Source organism: Magallana gigas, chromosome 7, assembly GCF_963853765.1.
Source record: "Magallana gigas chromosome 7, xbMagGiga1.1, whole genome shotgun sequence".
Classification (NCBI taxonomy): Eukaryota; Metazoa; Mollusca; class Bivalvia; order Ostreida; family Ostreidae; genus Magallana; species Magallana gigas.
The window spans coordinates 4,025,131-4,043,399 of record NC_088859.1 but is presented as its reverse complement, the minus strand read 5'-3'; the positions used below and the strand labels follow the sequence as shown (position 1 = coordinate 4,043,399).

The 18,269-nt window shown below is 36.2% G+C and overlaps 2 protein-coding genes across 3 annotated transcripts in view; one reads left to right on the top strand and one right to left on the bottom strand.

The window, feature by feature from the left end:
* The window catches only part of LOC105327959 (ERI1 exoribonuclease 3), a 12,310-nt gene extending 7,783 nt beyond the window's left edge, over nt 1-4,527 (bottom strand). The window contains exons 1-3 of the mRNA XM_011428647.4: nt 4,333-4,527; nt 1,660-1,776; nt 874-936 (exon numbers count right to left, since the gene is read on the bottom strand). Of these exons, the coding sequence (XP_011426949.3) occupies nt 874-936; nt 1,660-1,776; nt 4,333-4,497 (345 nt within the window). The 5' untranslated portion in view covers nt 4,498-4,527. The remainder of the gene's footprint in view (nt 1-873; nt 937-1,659; nt 1,777-4,332) is intronic.
* Nucleotides 1,320-18,269, top strand: LOC105327960 (uncharacterized). Of its 2 annotated transcripts, XM_011428648.4 has the most exons (19): nt 1,320-1,378; nt 4,751-4,899; nt 6,110-6,222; nt 6,573-6,646; nt 7,536-9,746; nt 10,175-10,359; nt 10,678-10,774; nt 11,071-11,160; nt 11,489-11,647; nt 11,794-11,898; nt 11,987-12,040; nt 12,354-12,422; nt 12,818-12,982; nt 13,253-13,477; nt 13,852-14,039; nt 14,531-14,681; nt 14,956-15,199; nt 15,571-15,847; nt 16,096-18,269. In XM_011428648.4, exons 4-19 carry the CDS (start codon nt 6,592-6,594, stop codon nt 16,246-16,248), a joined length of 4,428 nt encoding a protein of 1,475 aa, XP_011426950.3. In that variant the 5' UTR covers nt 1,320-1,378; nt 4,751-4,899; nt 6,110-6,222; nt 6,573-6,591; the 3' UTR covers nt 16,249-18,269. The 2 variants fall into 2 exon arrangements, with proteins under 2 accessions (XP_011426950.3, XP_011426951.3); XM_011428649.4 differs by lacking the exon at nt 11,071-11,160.

The following is an 18,269-nucleotide window of genomic DNA, read 5'->3' as shown; positions in this document are numbered from 1 at the left end:
TATTTAAAGCACAATAGTCCAATCCACACTTTTCAAAAGTTTTTCCCCTTTGCGGGGTCAACCCAAAGGTCAAAAGGGAAAAAACCAAAATTCCCCTCCAAACAATCAAATATTTGGGTGTACTGTGATGAAATCGCTTTCGATTCATTCAATATGTGGTGGCAACCATTCAAACGGGGTTTTAATGTCAACTGATATAGATACCAACATATTGATACAAAATATAGATACAATCTTCTATACGACAAAGACTACTGTGATAAATCTTTGGGGTTTTCCCAAATGATGACGACCAAGAGACACAGCATTTGTCAAGTGTAGAGTGAGATCACAGCTACGATTTCCACAGAATTATCCATGTAGGAAACTCACGACCAGTTGTGCGAGTAAGCGTTAAGTATTAGTACATGTATGCGATACTGGTCGCGGTTTTCGAGAAAAATAATTATCATACGATGTACATCACTCATTGTTACATGTAATATGCCACTTTCAAACGACGCCACCGTCTAACAGTACTTTCAGTACTTTGATTACTTTTGTGCAAGATAATGTTTGTGAGGTTTCTGTGAAACTTGTCTGAATATTACTCTCCACAAAATAGTGTGTATAACCTGCATTTATTTTTATATTTTCACTGAAAAAGGCTTGGTCTTGAAATTAGTTGCAGCAAACTAGTTTATTACTGCATGTGCAATATTGACAGACTGGACTTGATGAACCCTGGCTAACATGTCCAAATCAGTCAACGCTATCAAATGCACAAACACCTCTATAATAAAGTTGTTAGGAATTGCAAGTTGGTTGAATTAAAATAGGAAACCTTGTAACAATTTATACAATGGAGGCGACCTGACTCTGTGCTAGCCATACCTTGTCTAGAACCTCGGTGAGATGAGGCTGACCATCAATCTGAGACTGCCTGATTCCTGTCAGCTGAAGGAAAAACAACACAAACTTGTAAGTACAATACATACATGTACATCAGGAGCACTTCAAAGAACAATAACTGAAAGATCACATGTGGTGTATACATGAGGGGATTGAGGGTGGATTGAGATCGTAGCACTTTAATTATTTTCTTCAGACACCAATATTTCTCAGAATGACTGTTTAACTGGGTTATTTTGGGTTTTAATTTTAAAAATTATCTACTTGGTCTTTTTTGCATCTCCTGTTCATGTGTAAAATGATTACGAAAATACAGTAGATGTAATAAACTACATACTGACACCAAATAGTGTGTTACATAATTTACACAAGGCATTGATCAAACTTTCACATACAGTGTATGTACTTCCTGTATCACTGATATATGTAATAAAAAACAGACATCTTTTGATAAGATGGCCAGGGTAGTGGGGAAACAAACTCAGAGGTCAGTCATCTGGTTCATAAAATGATAACTGCATATCAGGTCATAAAATTACTCAAGTCTACTTTTGGAGGTTGTAAATTATCTTATATTTATTCTGTTAAACGACAAATTGGTGAAATTTTCTAAATTCTATTAAGTATAAAATATGTGCTTTCAATGGGAATCTATCTCGCCCTTTGTTCAGACTGACCTTAAATTTATAGCTATTATCAGACCTTCTTAGTCATTATGTTAACTTCCTTTTATAGCCTGTCAAAGAAGTCACTGTTTTTTATATTTACCTCTGTACAGAATGGAGAAAGCTTGGGGTTGATATCTGGTTCAACATATGTATGGAAAATGGCCTCTGATTCAAGAGTAGTTGTGTTTATTTTGATGACTGGAAACTCAATGATTTCCTACAAAAACAATTCAGGAAAGACATTTACATTAAGAAGAGCATGGCTAAACAGAGCATCACCTTTTAACGGATTGCTGTCACACATTTATGATGTAATATCCCTTCCAAAACTTAATTGTTTAGCAAGGGGGGGGGGGGGGGGGGGGGGGGATCACACTTCCACTTCTAATATACAGTCCAATCTTTATTTTGCACTCAAGAGAATTGGGGATTGATATGAAATTTTCCACACCCTAAGATTTGATATATTGAAGATCAAATTAAATTCATATAGAGACAGTATTTGGGACTTCCAATATATTTCCATAAACCATGGCAATTTAAGATACTATTTTATGTTTGATTTATTAAAGTTCACCAGTAAATGTACATTCTTGACATGCTTGGTGTTAAAGCTCTTCTTAAAAACAAAATGAAAAGTATAAGAAATTATTTGTGACATTCTTCTCATTCTTCATACATGCACAAGCTTAAAAGTGAATACATAATGATATATCCCACAGATACAAAACAATATTCTCAGGCTTGTATAGAATTCAATAATACTCTCTCTCTCTCATTTTCCTTATCATTTATGCCTCATAAATTCTATTCAATCGTAAAAAAACTCATAAATTGGAGCAGAGTAATTTTGATTACTGTTAGGTAAAATTACAACTAATATATTAGGTACGTCATGGACATCACACACTTTAACTTCTGAAGTTTGCAAGGGTGTGTGCCAAAATTACCCATATTTCTAAGGAAAGTACAATAAAACTCTGTTATAGCGAGGTCATTGGGACCAATGGATTTACTTTGTTATATCCAATTTGTTATATCTTTTTTATAACAAATTTGTAGTAATAAGTATAGGGAATTTCTTGTATACATGTTTTCTTCCATCCGACTACAATTGTTGCTTATCGAGGCTGAAATGAAAATGAATCTTTTTGAAACTTAAAATTACCAGATTTGCAAATTGAAGAATTTATGTGAATTTCCAAATAAATTCATTAAAACTATTATGTTAAATGATAGTGCTAAATTTTTAAACTATAAAGAAATTCTTTATTAAAAGTTTTAAATTTTGTAATTTTTCATTTCTAAAAATGAGCACAATCTATTCATAATATTTTATATCCAAATTAACTGTAAAAGGTAACAAGTAACTGTAAAATTATGCAAAGCTTTGTTAGGAATTTTTCCAAGAACTCCACAAAACTGTGTGATATCCACTATTTTGCTATATTCATGTTTGTACTAAACAAGTTTAACTGTACTGGTAAATTGACAACATAAGCTGTAGAGTGCCATGAATTTATTTCCAACAGATTATATATATAAGTCAGCAAGGAAATTGGAAAAATAATTTCAAAACTTATATATCATGCAAATTTTTGAGCACATTAAATTTGCAGTTTTTATTAATATTATCAATATGGAACTGTGCATAACTCTCCATTATTTGCAACATGTTTTACCAGTGGGGAATCAAGTATAACTGATAGAGTAAGTAAGAGCTATCAAGTTTTTAAATTATGACTATGTCAATATAACTGTTTTTAAACACTGCGTTATCACAAATTCAATATCATAAGATCTCCTCTACCTTATGATAAATGTTAACCTTGAATTATTACGGAAGTTAATAAACAACCTGTCCTGTTTTGGAAAACGTAAATTATATAATCATTCATTGAATTATCATCCGGGTACCTTCATCTCTTTAGCAATAGAAAATCCCCATAGACTTTTAATTTTCAGCGGTTTATTGAAATCTGACAAGCTAGAGGGGCGTTTCAAAGAGAAATCTTGGGATTTTCTTTACGCTATTGAATGTACAATGTACATCGTTCAAACTCAGATCGAGGTCTATAACACAGAACAATTTAAGGAGGTGTGCGGCATATATATCTAGGGACAGGCAATAACCAAACTAACACTATGCATAATAACCAATCAACAGACTATACTTTGTCCGAGTTTTTGCTTCCACCACTTTTTGCTTAATATTTCAATAGTAGTAAATACCTTTGTGCTTAAACTACGTTCATCCACTAATATGAAAAATGTCAAGATTATCTGTTTTGAAACCCCCCACTACCGCTTCAGGTTTCAATACACATCCCAAAATTGAAAGTCTACGGAGATTTTGCATTGCATCAGCCATTAATAAGCCCGGATGATAACGTTAAAAAATTGCACGATGTATTCAGAGTGTATTCCGAATGGAGAAAAGATGTAAACATTTCCCATTATAAATCTCCGTAAGAAAATTGTTTTCATTCCTATGAAATTTTATGAGTGAAAGGGGATAATTGTTCAATGAAGATATCTTGGATATATTCCCTTTCATCGATTTCAATTGTATTTCTCTCACAGGTATGTGTACTTTTATTAAAAATCATCAAAAATTGATGGAAGCAATAACTTGGGACAGACTATAAAACCATAGTACAAAGCAGGGACGTATATACTATATACGTCCCTGGTACAAACACACTGAATTTTTGAAAAACTGTTACGTTACAGTTTTAGGCATTGAAACGTTATGCATGCTGGTGGTACTTACCTGTGGGACAGGCTGGTGTTTGTTATCACAAGTAGCCTCAAAATCCAAAACCAGCAAATACTTAAACAGTTGTTTTTTGTTCGCCATCTCTCTATTATATAGACCCAACACCTTTCTGGTGTGTATCTTACAACACTGATGTGCAATCTGAAATTGTACTTTCATTTTATCTTACCACGAAATTCTCTCAAATGAAAGTTTTCGAAGCCGCAAAATTATATAAAAGACACCATCGCGCAAAGCAAATGAAGCATTAGATTTTAAATGGCAAGATTGTTGTTTGTTAATTTTATATACAGCAAGCTCAAGATTATAAGAATTGTCTGTTTTTCATGAAATGTTTCCAACAGTTATATAAGTCATATTTCGTACATGCATTTTGTGGGTTTTTCTAACTTTACACAAACGCATCTTTCAGAAAGTCAATATAAAATCACGTGACTTTAGTCCGACCTTGACCTTTCATGAAAATAATCTGTGAGATCACTGACAGCTAAAGATTGTCATGAAGAAGACGATTGATGCACTGTACAGCTCAACAACCACCAAGTTATCGCCCAAATAAAGGTAAACGATTCTTTACTGACTAATTTACGGTACAGCTGTACACAATGGTAAGGTTCAGACAGGCATTTGGTTAGACCCTTCCTTCGAATGCACCAAAGATTAATCATCCCCAAGTAGCGAATCACTGGATGCATTTCATTTTGTGTGAGAAAGTAAATGACTTTCTAATATACTTAATGACCTTAAGAATATCTTAAAATAAGTTCTTGGGGAGGAAGAAGCTAGGTCAGTGATATGAATGAAAGAACTGTACGTATTTGTATTTATTTATAGATATTTTATAACATTCATTTCCCTCTTGTAAATATGTTTTAAATGTTTGTCCATTCTATAGAGGTTTATTGATTCATTTTTTATTGATTTGATTTAGCAGTTAGTTTAATGTTTCCTTATCCTTAGTACATAGATGTCCAGATTTTTTCCTCTTCTGAAACGTACCCTGTGTATAAAGATCTCGTTCCATTACACAGTTAATTACACTGGATGGTGAAGGATTGTGACCATATGTCATGAATTCATAAAGTTTCATTTTGAATGAATTTATGTATTCAAGAGAAAACCAGTATGTTATGTGTTTGAGAACCAATGACAGAAAAAAAATGTTTATTTTGTAAATTCCTGTTTCTTATACATTTGTTGACTTATTTTGAGTGTCAGATATTTATCTAAACATTTGTTTGATACTTTGAACTTTAAATTGGCGGTACAGTTTCACAGTTAATCAGAAAATATGATCTATTGAAACAAATAACTTTCTTACTGACAGGATTTGTTGTTAATGTTCAGTATGATTATGTCATAACAAGAACATGTAATCATACATAAGGACTGTAGTCAGTGTAGTGTTGTGCAGAGAGGCAGATACAAGTAGCCATGCTGGTTTGTAATTTGTAGAGGAAAGTAATTGCAAAGGGTATATATTTGGACATTGTCAAATAAGTGTACACAACTGATTTTTAAATTGTGTGTTAATGGAAAAAAAGCAGCTATGAAGTCCAAGATATTAACAAGTTGCTGATGATTTATCAGTATAGTTGATATCTGTATTCTTTTTCTTGGATTCTATCTCAACTTGGAAGATCAGTATCTTTTCTGTATCAAACACTGGTTCCATTTACAAACAGTTAATATTTATCACTCTCTCTGACATTTTCTTAATTGAGGATATTGTAAATTATGAAATATTTGGATTATTATTTCTCTTTGTTAGTTTGGATGAGTCTCAGACAAAGACCAATCTCTGTACCTGTGTTGCTGTAAAGGACCAACAAGATGACCTCAGCATTTGTGATTGGTCAGATATTTTATCCAGGTCACTAAAAGGTAAGTTCATGTTAAGTCAATTTCAAAGTTAGAAGCAGTCTTTGAGTTCGAGTTATTTGAAGTCTACCATTAATGCTTTTTTGTACTTTAAGCCATATGATCTTCATTTTAGATCTTAATAAGGTTGTCAAAAGTCTTAATTGCTTCTGAAAAATATGACAATCATTATGATAAATCTTGATGATCCGTTACACTAACATGAAATATGGTAACATTTTAATACTTTTCATGTTACACAGTAATCTGAAATCTCAAAAAGGTAAAAATTTACATTTCAATGATCATTCAATACAGAAACAAGAGGTCACACAAGGGCTAAATTGTTGTAAAGTTTTCTTTTTCCTCGACAGTGTGACCTTTCTCGCAGACATGGACAGTTTGATTGTGGACTTGGATAAAGTTTTAGATGACTTTGAGGCAGAGGGTGAGGGTTTGAAAATTTGTTTCTTGTGTCATGACCATGTAGTGCTTCTGAAAATTTTGTGTCTAACATCCAAAAAATGGAATAAAATTAATGCAAAGGCTAAGGAAAGTCAAGATACATATACATTTACAGAATAATGGTGTGAAGCTTATTACCAGCATCGCCCATACTGTTATCTTATTGCCCTTATTGCTCACCCCCTCCCACCACCATGGTTATTAATCACTGTACATGTCTATTTTAGAGGATTATAACTCACTTATAAGGAACTACTGTATAAGGAAATCTTGGATAATTATAAGGAACTTTTATTTTTGCTAACTCCCTCATTTGCTAGCATTTTCTTAAATGGAGGCAAGGATTAAATTTGATTTCAATGAGCATTAATATGAGAAAGACCTTTTCCAAAAATAAAAGAAAAGGATTTTGACTCAAAAATGTTTGTATTTTAGGAAAGAAACTTATGTATGATATATATATACCGGTATAAATTACCCTTGCTTCCTTTTTATAAATATTTACCTTAGGCCATAGACTGAATGATTATTTGGAAAATATGTGATTTTATCCTTGAACTTAGGATAAATTATACCATCCTCTTCACTTCTTGTTTGATGTGATTACAGTTTTATATACATCAACCTATTTTTAATTTTTTTTATATACTACACTTAAATTTATACATGTACATTCTGAAAACTTTCATAATTGAAGTTTATTTTTTTTTGTAAAGTTTTTATTGCCTCATTTAAACCTAATATTTCGTAAAGAACATTAATCCTACCCCACACCCCAAATAAAGTTCTGTAGAATGACACAATGGAATTGTATGATGAACAGCTCAATTTATTGAGGAGGTATTGATTGATAGATTTGTTGTTTTTGACAGAGACGGGGAAGAAAAGTTGTCCGGGGCAGGAGACACGGCCCTCGGACTACTCCAGCTACGTGGCCCTGAAGGACGAGCGACCTTGGGAGGACCTGTCCAATGTCGCTGTCTCCTCTGAAACATCATGGTCCACTGCAAGCACCAACCATGCAAACCAGATGACGGCATACGACATCCCGTACAGCCCGACCGATCAATTTGACCTATCCGAGGCTGACTTTGCGCCCTCCACAGACTTCAAGTCCAGCGTCACCGACCACTGTTCCGTGGGGGAGAAGAACATCGCTAAACCAGGTCACCTGGTCATTAATGGTGATCATAAGCTAGACCTGGGTCATGTGATCACCAACGGATCACAGGACTACAAGTATCCTGTACAGGCTCGGGACGAGTTCACCCCCGTGTATGAAAACCAGCCCTTTCCTCCTGACCTCGCACATGCCATCTCTAATGGGGTCAACAAGTCCAATTTGACCTACATACAAGAGGTTGGGGAGAAAACAGATGACATCAGGTCATCTTTAGCTTATCATTCCCAAACAAAGGACAGAAATACATACATCCCACAGAAGATGGGATCCCATCAGCAGGTTGCTCCACAAACCTACCCCTCCATTTACAACTCTGTGGACTCGGGGGTGAACAGTATTGACAGCAACACCACCCTCTCACCAACAAATCAAGAACTGCAACCAGTGCCACTTCCTGCTGGCAACTTCCAGCAACACCAGGAAGCTAGCAGCACTGCCCTTCATACAAATTCACATGCAGGACCTGTGGACCGTGATATCAGCAGCTCTTTAAGTCCAAAGATTACAAATACTTCTTCGAACTACAGTTTAATAGAGAACAAAGCCAGTAGTGTGGAGAACATGGGCCCCTCTGTTTCTGCATTTGGAGAGCAGAGGTCTGTTGTAAACAACATGGAGAGTAGTTCAAAGGAGACAAATTCATTGGATAGACAAAAAGGCCTGCAGTCAAGTCTGGACAGTAGTAACACGCATGATATGGGTACAACCAGTAATGGACCCAGTCTTCAGAGTGAAGACACCAGTGTCAAGGTTTATGACAGTTTTGTGAAAGAACAGGATTCTTTAGTGACAAAGGAGACAATTCCAGCTAATTCAGAGGATGACAAAACACAGTCCAACTCACATGAATTTGTGTCTGAATCTGAAGCTTTAAAGGATTCTGTTGCAGTATCAGAGGAACTGGCAAGAGTTCCTGGTAATAATGGACACTCCTCTAGTGATGCCAGGATTGTGAACAGGGAGGCCTTTTCTGCTACAGGAAATGTCAGTGAATCTCCAGCTATTGTAGCACCAACTGCTGTGGGATTCACAGATTCAGAGGTGGACATATCTGATATGGAAAGTTACCTTGGTGATGTGATTGGTGATGTTGGAGCGGATGGACAGAGAAACGTTGACCCAGAGGAACCTGTGATCCACCCCCAAGACTTTACTGACTTATCTCAGAAGGGAAATCAGATAATGGAAAATGCAAACGAAAGTAATTTCACTGAGACAAAGACAGAGAATCAGCATTGTGATGTCACTAGTGACAAGTCAGAGAAATTGAGTCAAGAAGTGGGACATGAACAAATTTCTCAGGATCAAGCCATCATGAACATGAACACTGTCACACAAAGTGAGCCCCCTGACAGCCTACAGGATCTCAATGCTCCACGGCCACTACCCCCCAATATGGGTGTGGGAGCTCGCCCAAAAGAGCCCTCCCAACCTGTGACTGGTCTCTCAGACCAACCGCCGCAGGTTCCAGACATTATGCCAAATGAAGCGGTAGAACAAGTAGCCACACATAGTGAACCCAGTGCTGGACAGGACCCTAGGGATCAAGCTGTTGTTAGTACCGACTCTTGTGTTCAGAACAGTCATTCGGTGGAGGAGGAGATGGATCCAGACCTAGCCATGGCCATCGCACTGTCTCTGCAGGAAAGTGGTTTGGAAGAGGCTGTGATGAGGCCTCCGGGGGACGGTGGTCAATTACCCGACCGTCCCCACTCCTGGGGCCCTGGGGATGGGATTCCCCACCAGCAGAGGAGACCCAATAGTCTGAAGCTCCCCCCTAGGGGTGACGGGGGCCAAGAGAGGTCCTCAGCTCCCTATACATTCCCGTACCCCAACAACACCCAGGCCAGCCCGGATATGGACGGAACACCCGAGGGGCGGACGTCACAGGAAGATCAGGGTAAACAGACTCTCTCTGTTATTTCTGTAAATGCTAGTAAAAATCCTTTCAACGGATGAAGAAAGTAATATGCTCGTGCTTTTCTAAAATATTTCCTTCAGAAGAGTCTGATTTTGTTCAGCATGTCTGTTCAAATAGTAGATAGAATATCTCAAAATTTTAATTTTAAGAATTTAGTTTTATTCTCATTTGTTTTTTATATTTAAATGTCATTAATTAGTTTCCTGATTTTTGTTGATAAATTTATTTTATGAATGTAAATCTGTGATGGTGTGATAAATACATTTCCTGTCAGTTTATGATGATTGAGTTTCTTTGATCTGTCTACATACTAAGCTAAAGATGTAAATGTAATAGTGAAGCATGGCGATGAGATACACATCTATATAACTAGTTTCAAATAAATAAACAAATGACTTGTACTGTAGATGCTAATGCTGCACCTGAAACCAATGCATCAGCAGAAGAGCCCCAGGGGGCAGGGTTTAATCCCCTGGGGGTGGGGCATGTGGCCCCAGTGTGGATCCCAGACAGTCAGGCTCTCACCTGTATGAGCTGTGACCTCAGGTTTACCTTCACCAAGAGGAGACACCATTGTAGAGGCTGTGGAAAGGTGAGGGATTCTTTGTCCGGCAAAACAGGGAATAATGAGTGCTGTAAATCAACTGTTATTGGGATGCAATTAATTTTTATGAGATAAGATTAAAACACCCTCTTGTAAAAATTGATTGTTGTGGATTACTTCTTAGTCACTTCGTGGTCATTCCTTAATGAAAAAATTACATGTATAATACTTGGTTTACTGCATAATGTACAAATTGTTAAAATAAAAGACCTTGCTCCTAGATTACCATAAAGTCAAGAAACTTTCCTGATGATTACTACGAGTTTGTATTGTTCTGAGCGCTCTGTACACCCCTTACATTGACAGGTTCTGTGTTCCGCTTGCTGTAACTTGAAGAGTCGCCTCCCTTACATGGATAACAAGGAGGCCCGGGTGTGTGTTCCTTGTCACCAGATCCTGGAAGGTAATCAGCAACAACCATACACAGGTCTCAAACACATCAATTTTACAGTAATTGGTTCAGCAATTTAATTTTTTGGGGGATGGGTAATAGGGCTGTATTTATTTAATGCTGCATACACTATAAATGGTCAGTGAACTCCTCTGAAGCATATTTCATACTTAGTGCTGTTGTGCTGTAATGCTTTGCTGTTGGAAGTATAGTTTATTTGACTGTGTTATTAGTGGTGTGCATTAGGCTTATTGGCTTTTCTGTCAGCAGTATCTTTTGTTGACCAGCTTTGCTTTGCTTTTCTACAGCGGCTGTGTACAGTGGCGGGGTGCAGGGTGCAGCGGTCTCAGGTGAAGCACCTGCTGCCACCACCCCAGCAGGTGTTCTGAAGAGGGACGGTGAGTACACATGTACTTAGACATGTCTTGGTTAAAACAGAAAATATATACATACAGATGTACATTAACTCACAGGAAAGTAGTGCAGCCTTTCAAAAGAGAGTATCTCTCACTTAAAGTTTGTCCCGAACTTTAGAGGCACAACAGCATTGTAGGTCATTTCAATCTTGCTAATTACAATTTAGATTATTATTGGAAATGTTTTATAAAAGTTGACATGACATGAGACATGTAAGATTTGATTCAGAGGAGGTATCTGCCTTTTATGACCTCAATAATTTAATGGGTTTTTTTATGCTGTCTCCTATATGTGTCAATCTATTTATAGGAAGCCAGAGACGCCAGGAGCCCAAACAAGTGATATTTTCTGATGGAATTCGGCCTGGTGGTGACCTCACTGAACTAGACGGATCAAACAAGGCCTCCTCCCGCCTGCCACTGCGACGATCCACACGCAATCAGAAACGGGTTGAAAAATCTAGTGCAGGTAAATTTTTGTAGAGTTATCTATATTAAGTCAAATGAGTCAGTAGGTTGAGACTAAAAATTGTATTGGAGGAGCTATCATCCAATTAACAAATAAGTTTCTTCCAAATCATGAGGTTTACAAAAAGTCTGTGTAAATTTATGTAGATGGGGGTGGAAGACGAGTGCGCTCAGGTGAGATGTCCAGGACTCAATGCCTGATTCCAGAGACTGGGCTACCTCCCGTAGTTCTCTCAGTCAAATCAAATGAAGGTAGGTCTCATAAGATTGATGATGATTCAGCCATATACCCTCCGATCCTATGTATTCTGTAATACCTGTGTTTGTTATTTTTAATCAGAGGTAATTCTGGATGATCAGCCTGCCATGGAGAAGTACTTACCACAAATAAAAGGTAACACTGTCTGATGTCTAAATCTACTTTATTTCTTATAAGCTACAATGTACTTTGAGTTTTGATACTTTGTGTCAAAATACATGTACTTTGTATACATGTACCGGTAGCTATCTAGCTGGGTGTTATATATACCTACCGGTACATAGGTAACATACCATTATCATTTACATCTTGATTTTCTTATTTTGATTTTACTTCTAATTTTTTTTAAATTAAGAGAAGAAAAGATGTTAACTACTAATATGTCTTTGCATATGAATCATATTTGATTTATAAAATGAAGGTATAGAGTTTAGTTTTTCAATTTCAGATGAAGATGCTGACCCTGTGACTTTTGCTCTTTGCTCTAATCTCCATGTCTTGATCAAGATTCTGTCATGTAAGTTGTATTACTTTATCAGAACCTAAAGTTTTAATGACCTGATAGCAAAGAAACATAATTATGTATTACTATACATCTTTAAAATGCATGCAAGTTCCTTATAAAAGTCTGCATCCAAGTTGTCTGTTTACAAAGAATAAATGTAGTGTCCACACTTTGCATTAACTCTCACTATTGAAAGTAATTAATTTTTTTTGGGGGGGTGTTGTGTTTGTACCCTGTGACCCTGTTTAAAATAATTAATTTTTCATTAACTCACACCATGGAATTGTGTACATTGTAAGAGTATTTTGAAATGCAAAAGATATATACCTGGTAAGTGATAATTTAGTAACTTTTTGAGTGTAACCAGTGTTATGTGTTCGTACACTGTGACTTTGTGGTACTTACAGTGGACTGTTGTGTGAACCGAGTGTGTTGGAGCTTCACCACTCAGGGAATGTGTACCGTCGGTCAGGATGAAATTGTGATCATTCTGGAGAGCCTGCCGGAGGAGGACATGATTCCTCTGGACATATTCCGACATCTGTACCACGTCTATGAAGACGCAGGCAAAGGTAGAGACAGCATCACATACTAGTAATGCCCCCAACGTTGGCAGTATTGATGTCTATTTTGCCTCATTTTATGTCCAAAGACTGGTTCAAATCCTAGCAGAGACAATTTTAACATGTATCCATGTTTATAATTTAATTGTATGGAGGCATCATTTTTAGTTATGAATTTGCAAACAAGTAATTTTGTGTTTCCATTATAAGTACAGATATTGTGGTGTTGATTTTAGTGTAATATTATATATGGTGAGTGACTTTTGTTTTACACTACAGGTATCACAGTGTCAGACATGGGTCACTCGATCTTCACCCAGACATTCCTCGACGACCGTGACCACGGGGGATTCCTCTACATCAAGCCGACCTTCCAGTGTCTGCACAAACTGGTGTTACCCACTCCTCCATACCTGTTTGGGATTCTCCTACAGAAGTGGGAAATGCCCTGGGCCAAAGTCTTTCCTATCCGCCTCCTGTTGAGGCTAGGAGCAGAGTACAGATGTAAGATCTATTGTTCTGTATTGTAGTTTCATCTTTATTTGTTTAACACTTAATAGATATTGTTGCTAAGTTACTGTAGTTACTGTTTATGCATTTATTTTTATTAAGAAAGAATTTGAAAAAGAGTCAATGTGACTTTATATAGGAATATTCTTACCATGTTTCCTTCAAAAGCATTTAACAAACAAGTCTTACACAAAAAGGTTTAACCTGTTAATTACCAATGGTTAAAATCTGTTTTCAATAGATAAATTAAGTCAATGAAGAGATCTTAGTTAGAAATAAGATAAAGGAGACAGAAAGAGAGAGAGTATAATGGTAAGAAAAAGAAGACATTTCAGATTTGAATGTATTTTATTTTTTTATCTTTGTAGACTACCCGTGTCCACTAATCAGCATTCGGAATCGTAAACCAGTGTTCTTTGAGATTGGACACACCATCATGAATCTCCTGGCAGACTTCAGGAACTTCCAGTACATGCTGCCTCAGATCCGCGGGATCACGATCCACATGCAGGATAAACGAACCACCATCAACTTCCCCCGCAATCGATACGAAGATGTAAGTTACTCTATACAAAGACCTAAAATACATGATAGGATGACTAAGTTACCTGTTACAAAGATGCAAGTTACACAAGGTAATGCCTCCGAGTATTCTGTATTATCTGAGGAATCTCTTGCATACAAGCTGAGTATCCAATTATAAATTAGCACTATGTAAATATGTATGTATTTTTATAAATTACCTGTCTGATAAAAATACACAGTTGTACAAGGTTATAGATGTACATGATTCAATTTGACTGAAAAGGACAAGGAATCAGTGTAAACCTAAGGTACATGATACTTATTTGGTTAATTTGTATGTAGTACAATGTGCCATTCTTTATATCTATTAATGTCTTTAGTTGCCTTTTTATATGACACAATAGAACTTTGTTTTTAAATCAACTAAAAATCGCCTTGGAGTTGATCATTGTCTTCCCAAATATTAAATACAGGTACCTGATACATGTGATTTAAGGCTGATACAATTATCATTTTACACAGTTGATGAAAGTAGTGGAGAATAGCAATGAGCATGTGATGGCCATCGGAGCTTGCTTCAGTACGGAGGCCGACTCACATTTGGTGTGTATCCAAAACGACGACGGAAATTATCAGACTCAGGCCATCAACATACAGAACAAGCCGCGGAAAGGTAAGACAATGATATTGGGGTGGATCAGATGCATGTTCATCTGAGTATGGTTAATCAGAAGAATCTTTGAAAAATTGAAAAAAATTCACAGGCATTGAAAGGTAGAAATCCTGCTTTGTAATAAATTATAGGTTCAATAGAAGTGTAAATTGAATATTCATGTTTAAGATGGTCATTTATATTATAGGACAACCTTTCACATGAAAATTTTTCAATATCTCAGTTTGTTAAATTATAGATAGAAAAATTTTAAATGTGCATGTTTTTATCTTAGTGACAGGGGCAAGTTTTGTTGTGTTCAATGGAGCATTGAAGCCAAGTTCCGGACTGAAGGCCAAGTCGAGCATTGTGGAGGACGGACTGATGGTCCAGATCACGCCCGAGTCCATGGCCGCCCTCAAACAGTCCATCAAGGACATGAAGGACTTCACCATAGCCTGCGGTCCTCTGTCCTCACAGTCACCCGATGAAGTGGTCCTCATTCAATGGGTCCGCGAGGACAAACACATTAACATAGGGTAAGAAGGTTGAGGAGGAGACTGACTTTCTTAGCTTTGAACTTCATTAAGATATAAAAAAATGTCATGGTTGTCTTTCCTTGGGTGTTCACTGAAAAGTCACCAATGATACTCATAATTGTGATAAATGTATTTCAAATGTGAACCCAAAATAAACTTGTAGTTACAATTGTAAATGTGTAATTATGGTAGTGAATAGAAGTGAAACATGTAATCTGTAGTATGTTTATTAATTGACTATATAGTGAAAAAATGTGTTAAGTTTATTACTTGATCACAGAGCAAAGAGTCCAATAGATTGAAATTAATGCTTATTACTGTACTTGTTCACGGAGTAAAAAGTCCTTAAGATTGAGACTGTTTGTTTACAGAGTAAAGAGTCCAATAGATGGTAAAGCAATGGACGGTATCACTAGTGTTCACATTCCCCACGCCACGGACTACGCTGGGGAACACCGAGTCATCCGCTGGACGGATGTATTCTTTATCGAGAACAAAGATGGTGGCTCGCGTGAGCCAGTGGACGTTAGTCGGATGGCGGAGACACTCGCCAATGCTGCCTGCATTGCCCTCACCCCTCACCTGGACCGGCTGAAGGAGGCAAACCTGGTCAAAATTGGGCTACGGGTCACCCTCGAGACAGACAAGGTATTCTTGATTTTCTTCAAATTCTTTGAAAAGCAATCCTTATGAAGTGTCTGTGATGGCTTCATCATTTTACTGTGTTTGGTTTTAAATTCATAGCACTAGCTCAAGGCAGTCTTATTGAGATTGGACTACAGTTAGTTAATTACTTGTAAACATGTAATAATTATAAATAAAAGCATACTCCTAGTCAATGTTTTGTTCATATTAATTTGTTGAAATATTCTGTGAACATCTCTCTCTACTTTTAGGTGGGCTATGATATTGGAGGCAATGAGGAGAAATTACCTGACCTGTACATGAATGATCTTGACAACGAGTTAATCCCCGTCATTCACAGTGCCGTCCCTCTCTGTCGCGGGGGTTCGGTCGTCTTAGAACTCATCTTTCACATCCTGGAGTAGCCTCGATTTGTTCTGTTGTGATGTTGACACAAATAGATTGATGTTATTTCATGATGTCATACAAGTGTGTTAAACAAATCCTATTTATAGATTGCGATACTAAAGAACAGTTATGGTTATATATTTAGTATTTATTCAGATTATTTTATTGAGAAAATGAATATTTTTCTCTATGTTGCAATATTATACTGTATAATATATATATTATATTGTGTATGAATGATGCATTTTATTCTCTATACATGCAGGGGCAACATGCAAATATAATGAAATGGACAAAAATAATGGAATAATTAAACTTTTGTGCTTAGTCTCTTCAGTTTGATTGAAAACTAACAGTAATGCCGTGTAAGAAGTTATTTTATGTAATCTTGGAATTCATCTGGGGTCGGAGGTTCAGCTTTGTCTCCTTGTTTAGTTGACATTTTTCAAATATTTGAACATAAGTTTTACATTGTGTATGGTAGAAAAGGTGATTAGCATCAGAGTGTGGGTCTTTTTGTACATTTGTAACCATCATCTAGAGGTTGTGATTCCATTCTATCTGTGTCCATCATCTGATTCCTTCCTCTGAACCCCAGAAATAAATGGTACCAAAAAATGGGATGTTTTATATTATAAGTTTATATATTGTAAGATATTACGCGAGAGATATTTGTATTGAATTTCGTAAGTTATATTTTCTGATAATATTTCTAATTTGATGAAGTTATTGAAGTTGTTTAAAGAACCTCAGCCAACCTGTTGTCAATAACATTCTGACAATTAAATATTTTGAAACTGTTTAATTGAATGTAAATATGGGTCCAGCCTGGTCAGGGAATATTCAGCATTTACTTCTTTAGGGTAACCCCCCCCCCCCCCCCCCCCCCAATAATCAAATCCCTCCTTCTCGTTCTCTACTTTATTATTAGAAAGCATTTGGGGTTTTTTCCTGTAACATAGGTACATTTTTTTGGTACAGCTGTGAAATACCAGTATTAAATTGTTCTAAGTACATGTACCGGGAAATAGAGTTATGTTTGCTTGCATTTTTGACTCTTGGAGGAATTGGGTTTTTTATTTAGAAGTATTGTGTTAAACCTGCAAAAACAACTGTAAACGGTTTTTTGTTAATGTTTTTAGTGTGCAGAATTAGATCCCTTTAAAAGTCTTGTTTTCTGATTCAGCATAACGTCATGTCCGCACATCTTTTAAACAGCTGTTTAATTAAGGATTTTGACGACTCTTAACTTTTCTTCATTATGCTCAAAGCTGAAATATGGTACCAATATAGAACTGAAACAGTCTTAAAATTTTATCAGTATAACCTGGAGATAATTGCATTATATAAAAGTTAGCATTTTGAGTTTACCTAACTCAATTTCAAGAAAGGACATATGCCATTTTTATCCAGAAAAAAACTCAAATACAAAAAAGTATGAATCCATGAAAATCACCCATACTTTCAGAAGTGGGGAAAATGTATGCCAATTATCCTTACTCTTTTCTAATTTTCAGATTTCTAAAATAAAAAGTAATGACATGCATTGTAGATTGTTTCTTTAATGATAGTGAAATTAATTTTACTATTGACATTATTATACAATATATATTGCTACATCATTTGTGTTAGTAAAAACTGGTAGAATGCAGAGATATCTTCAGAAAAATGTTATATCCACTTTATATTCATAAATTTTGATGAAACTTTGTCTGAAACTGATGCAACAAAAATCCTTCACCCAGCATTTTGTTACAATTTACACCATACATCAGACAATAGCTAATCATTTGTTGCTTATATACTAGTCAGTCGCATAAGAACTTTTGACCCACAACTTAATTTCAACTACCGGTATGTCACCACAGCTGCAATCCGATAATTTGATATCCTTTTGATGTCCATGTAAAAGCACCTTTTTAATACTGTGTATTAGTTCACTTCATTGTGAGACGGAGCTGGTATCATTGTTATCTATGTCAGTTTTCACTTGAGGAGTGAAATGGAAGTCAATTAAAGTTAAATACCACATGTAAAA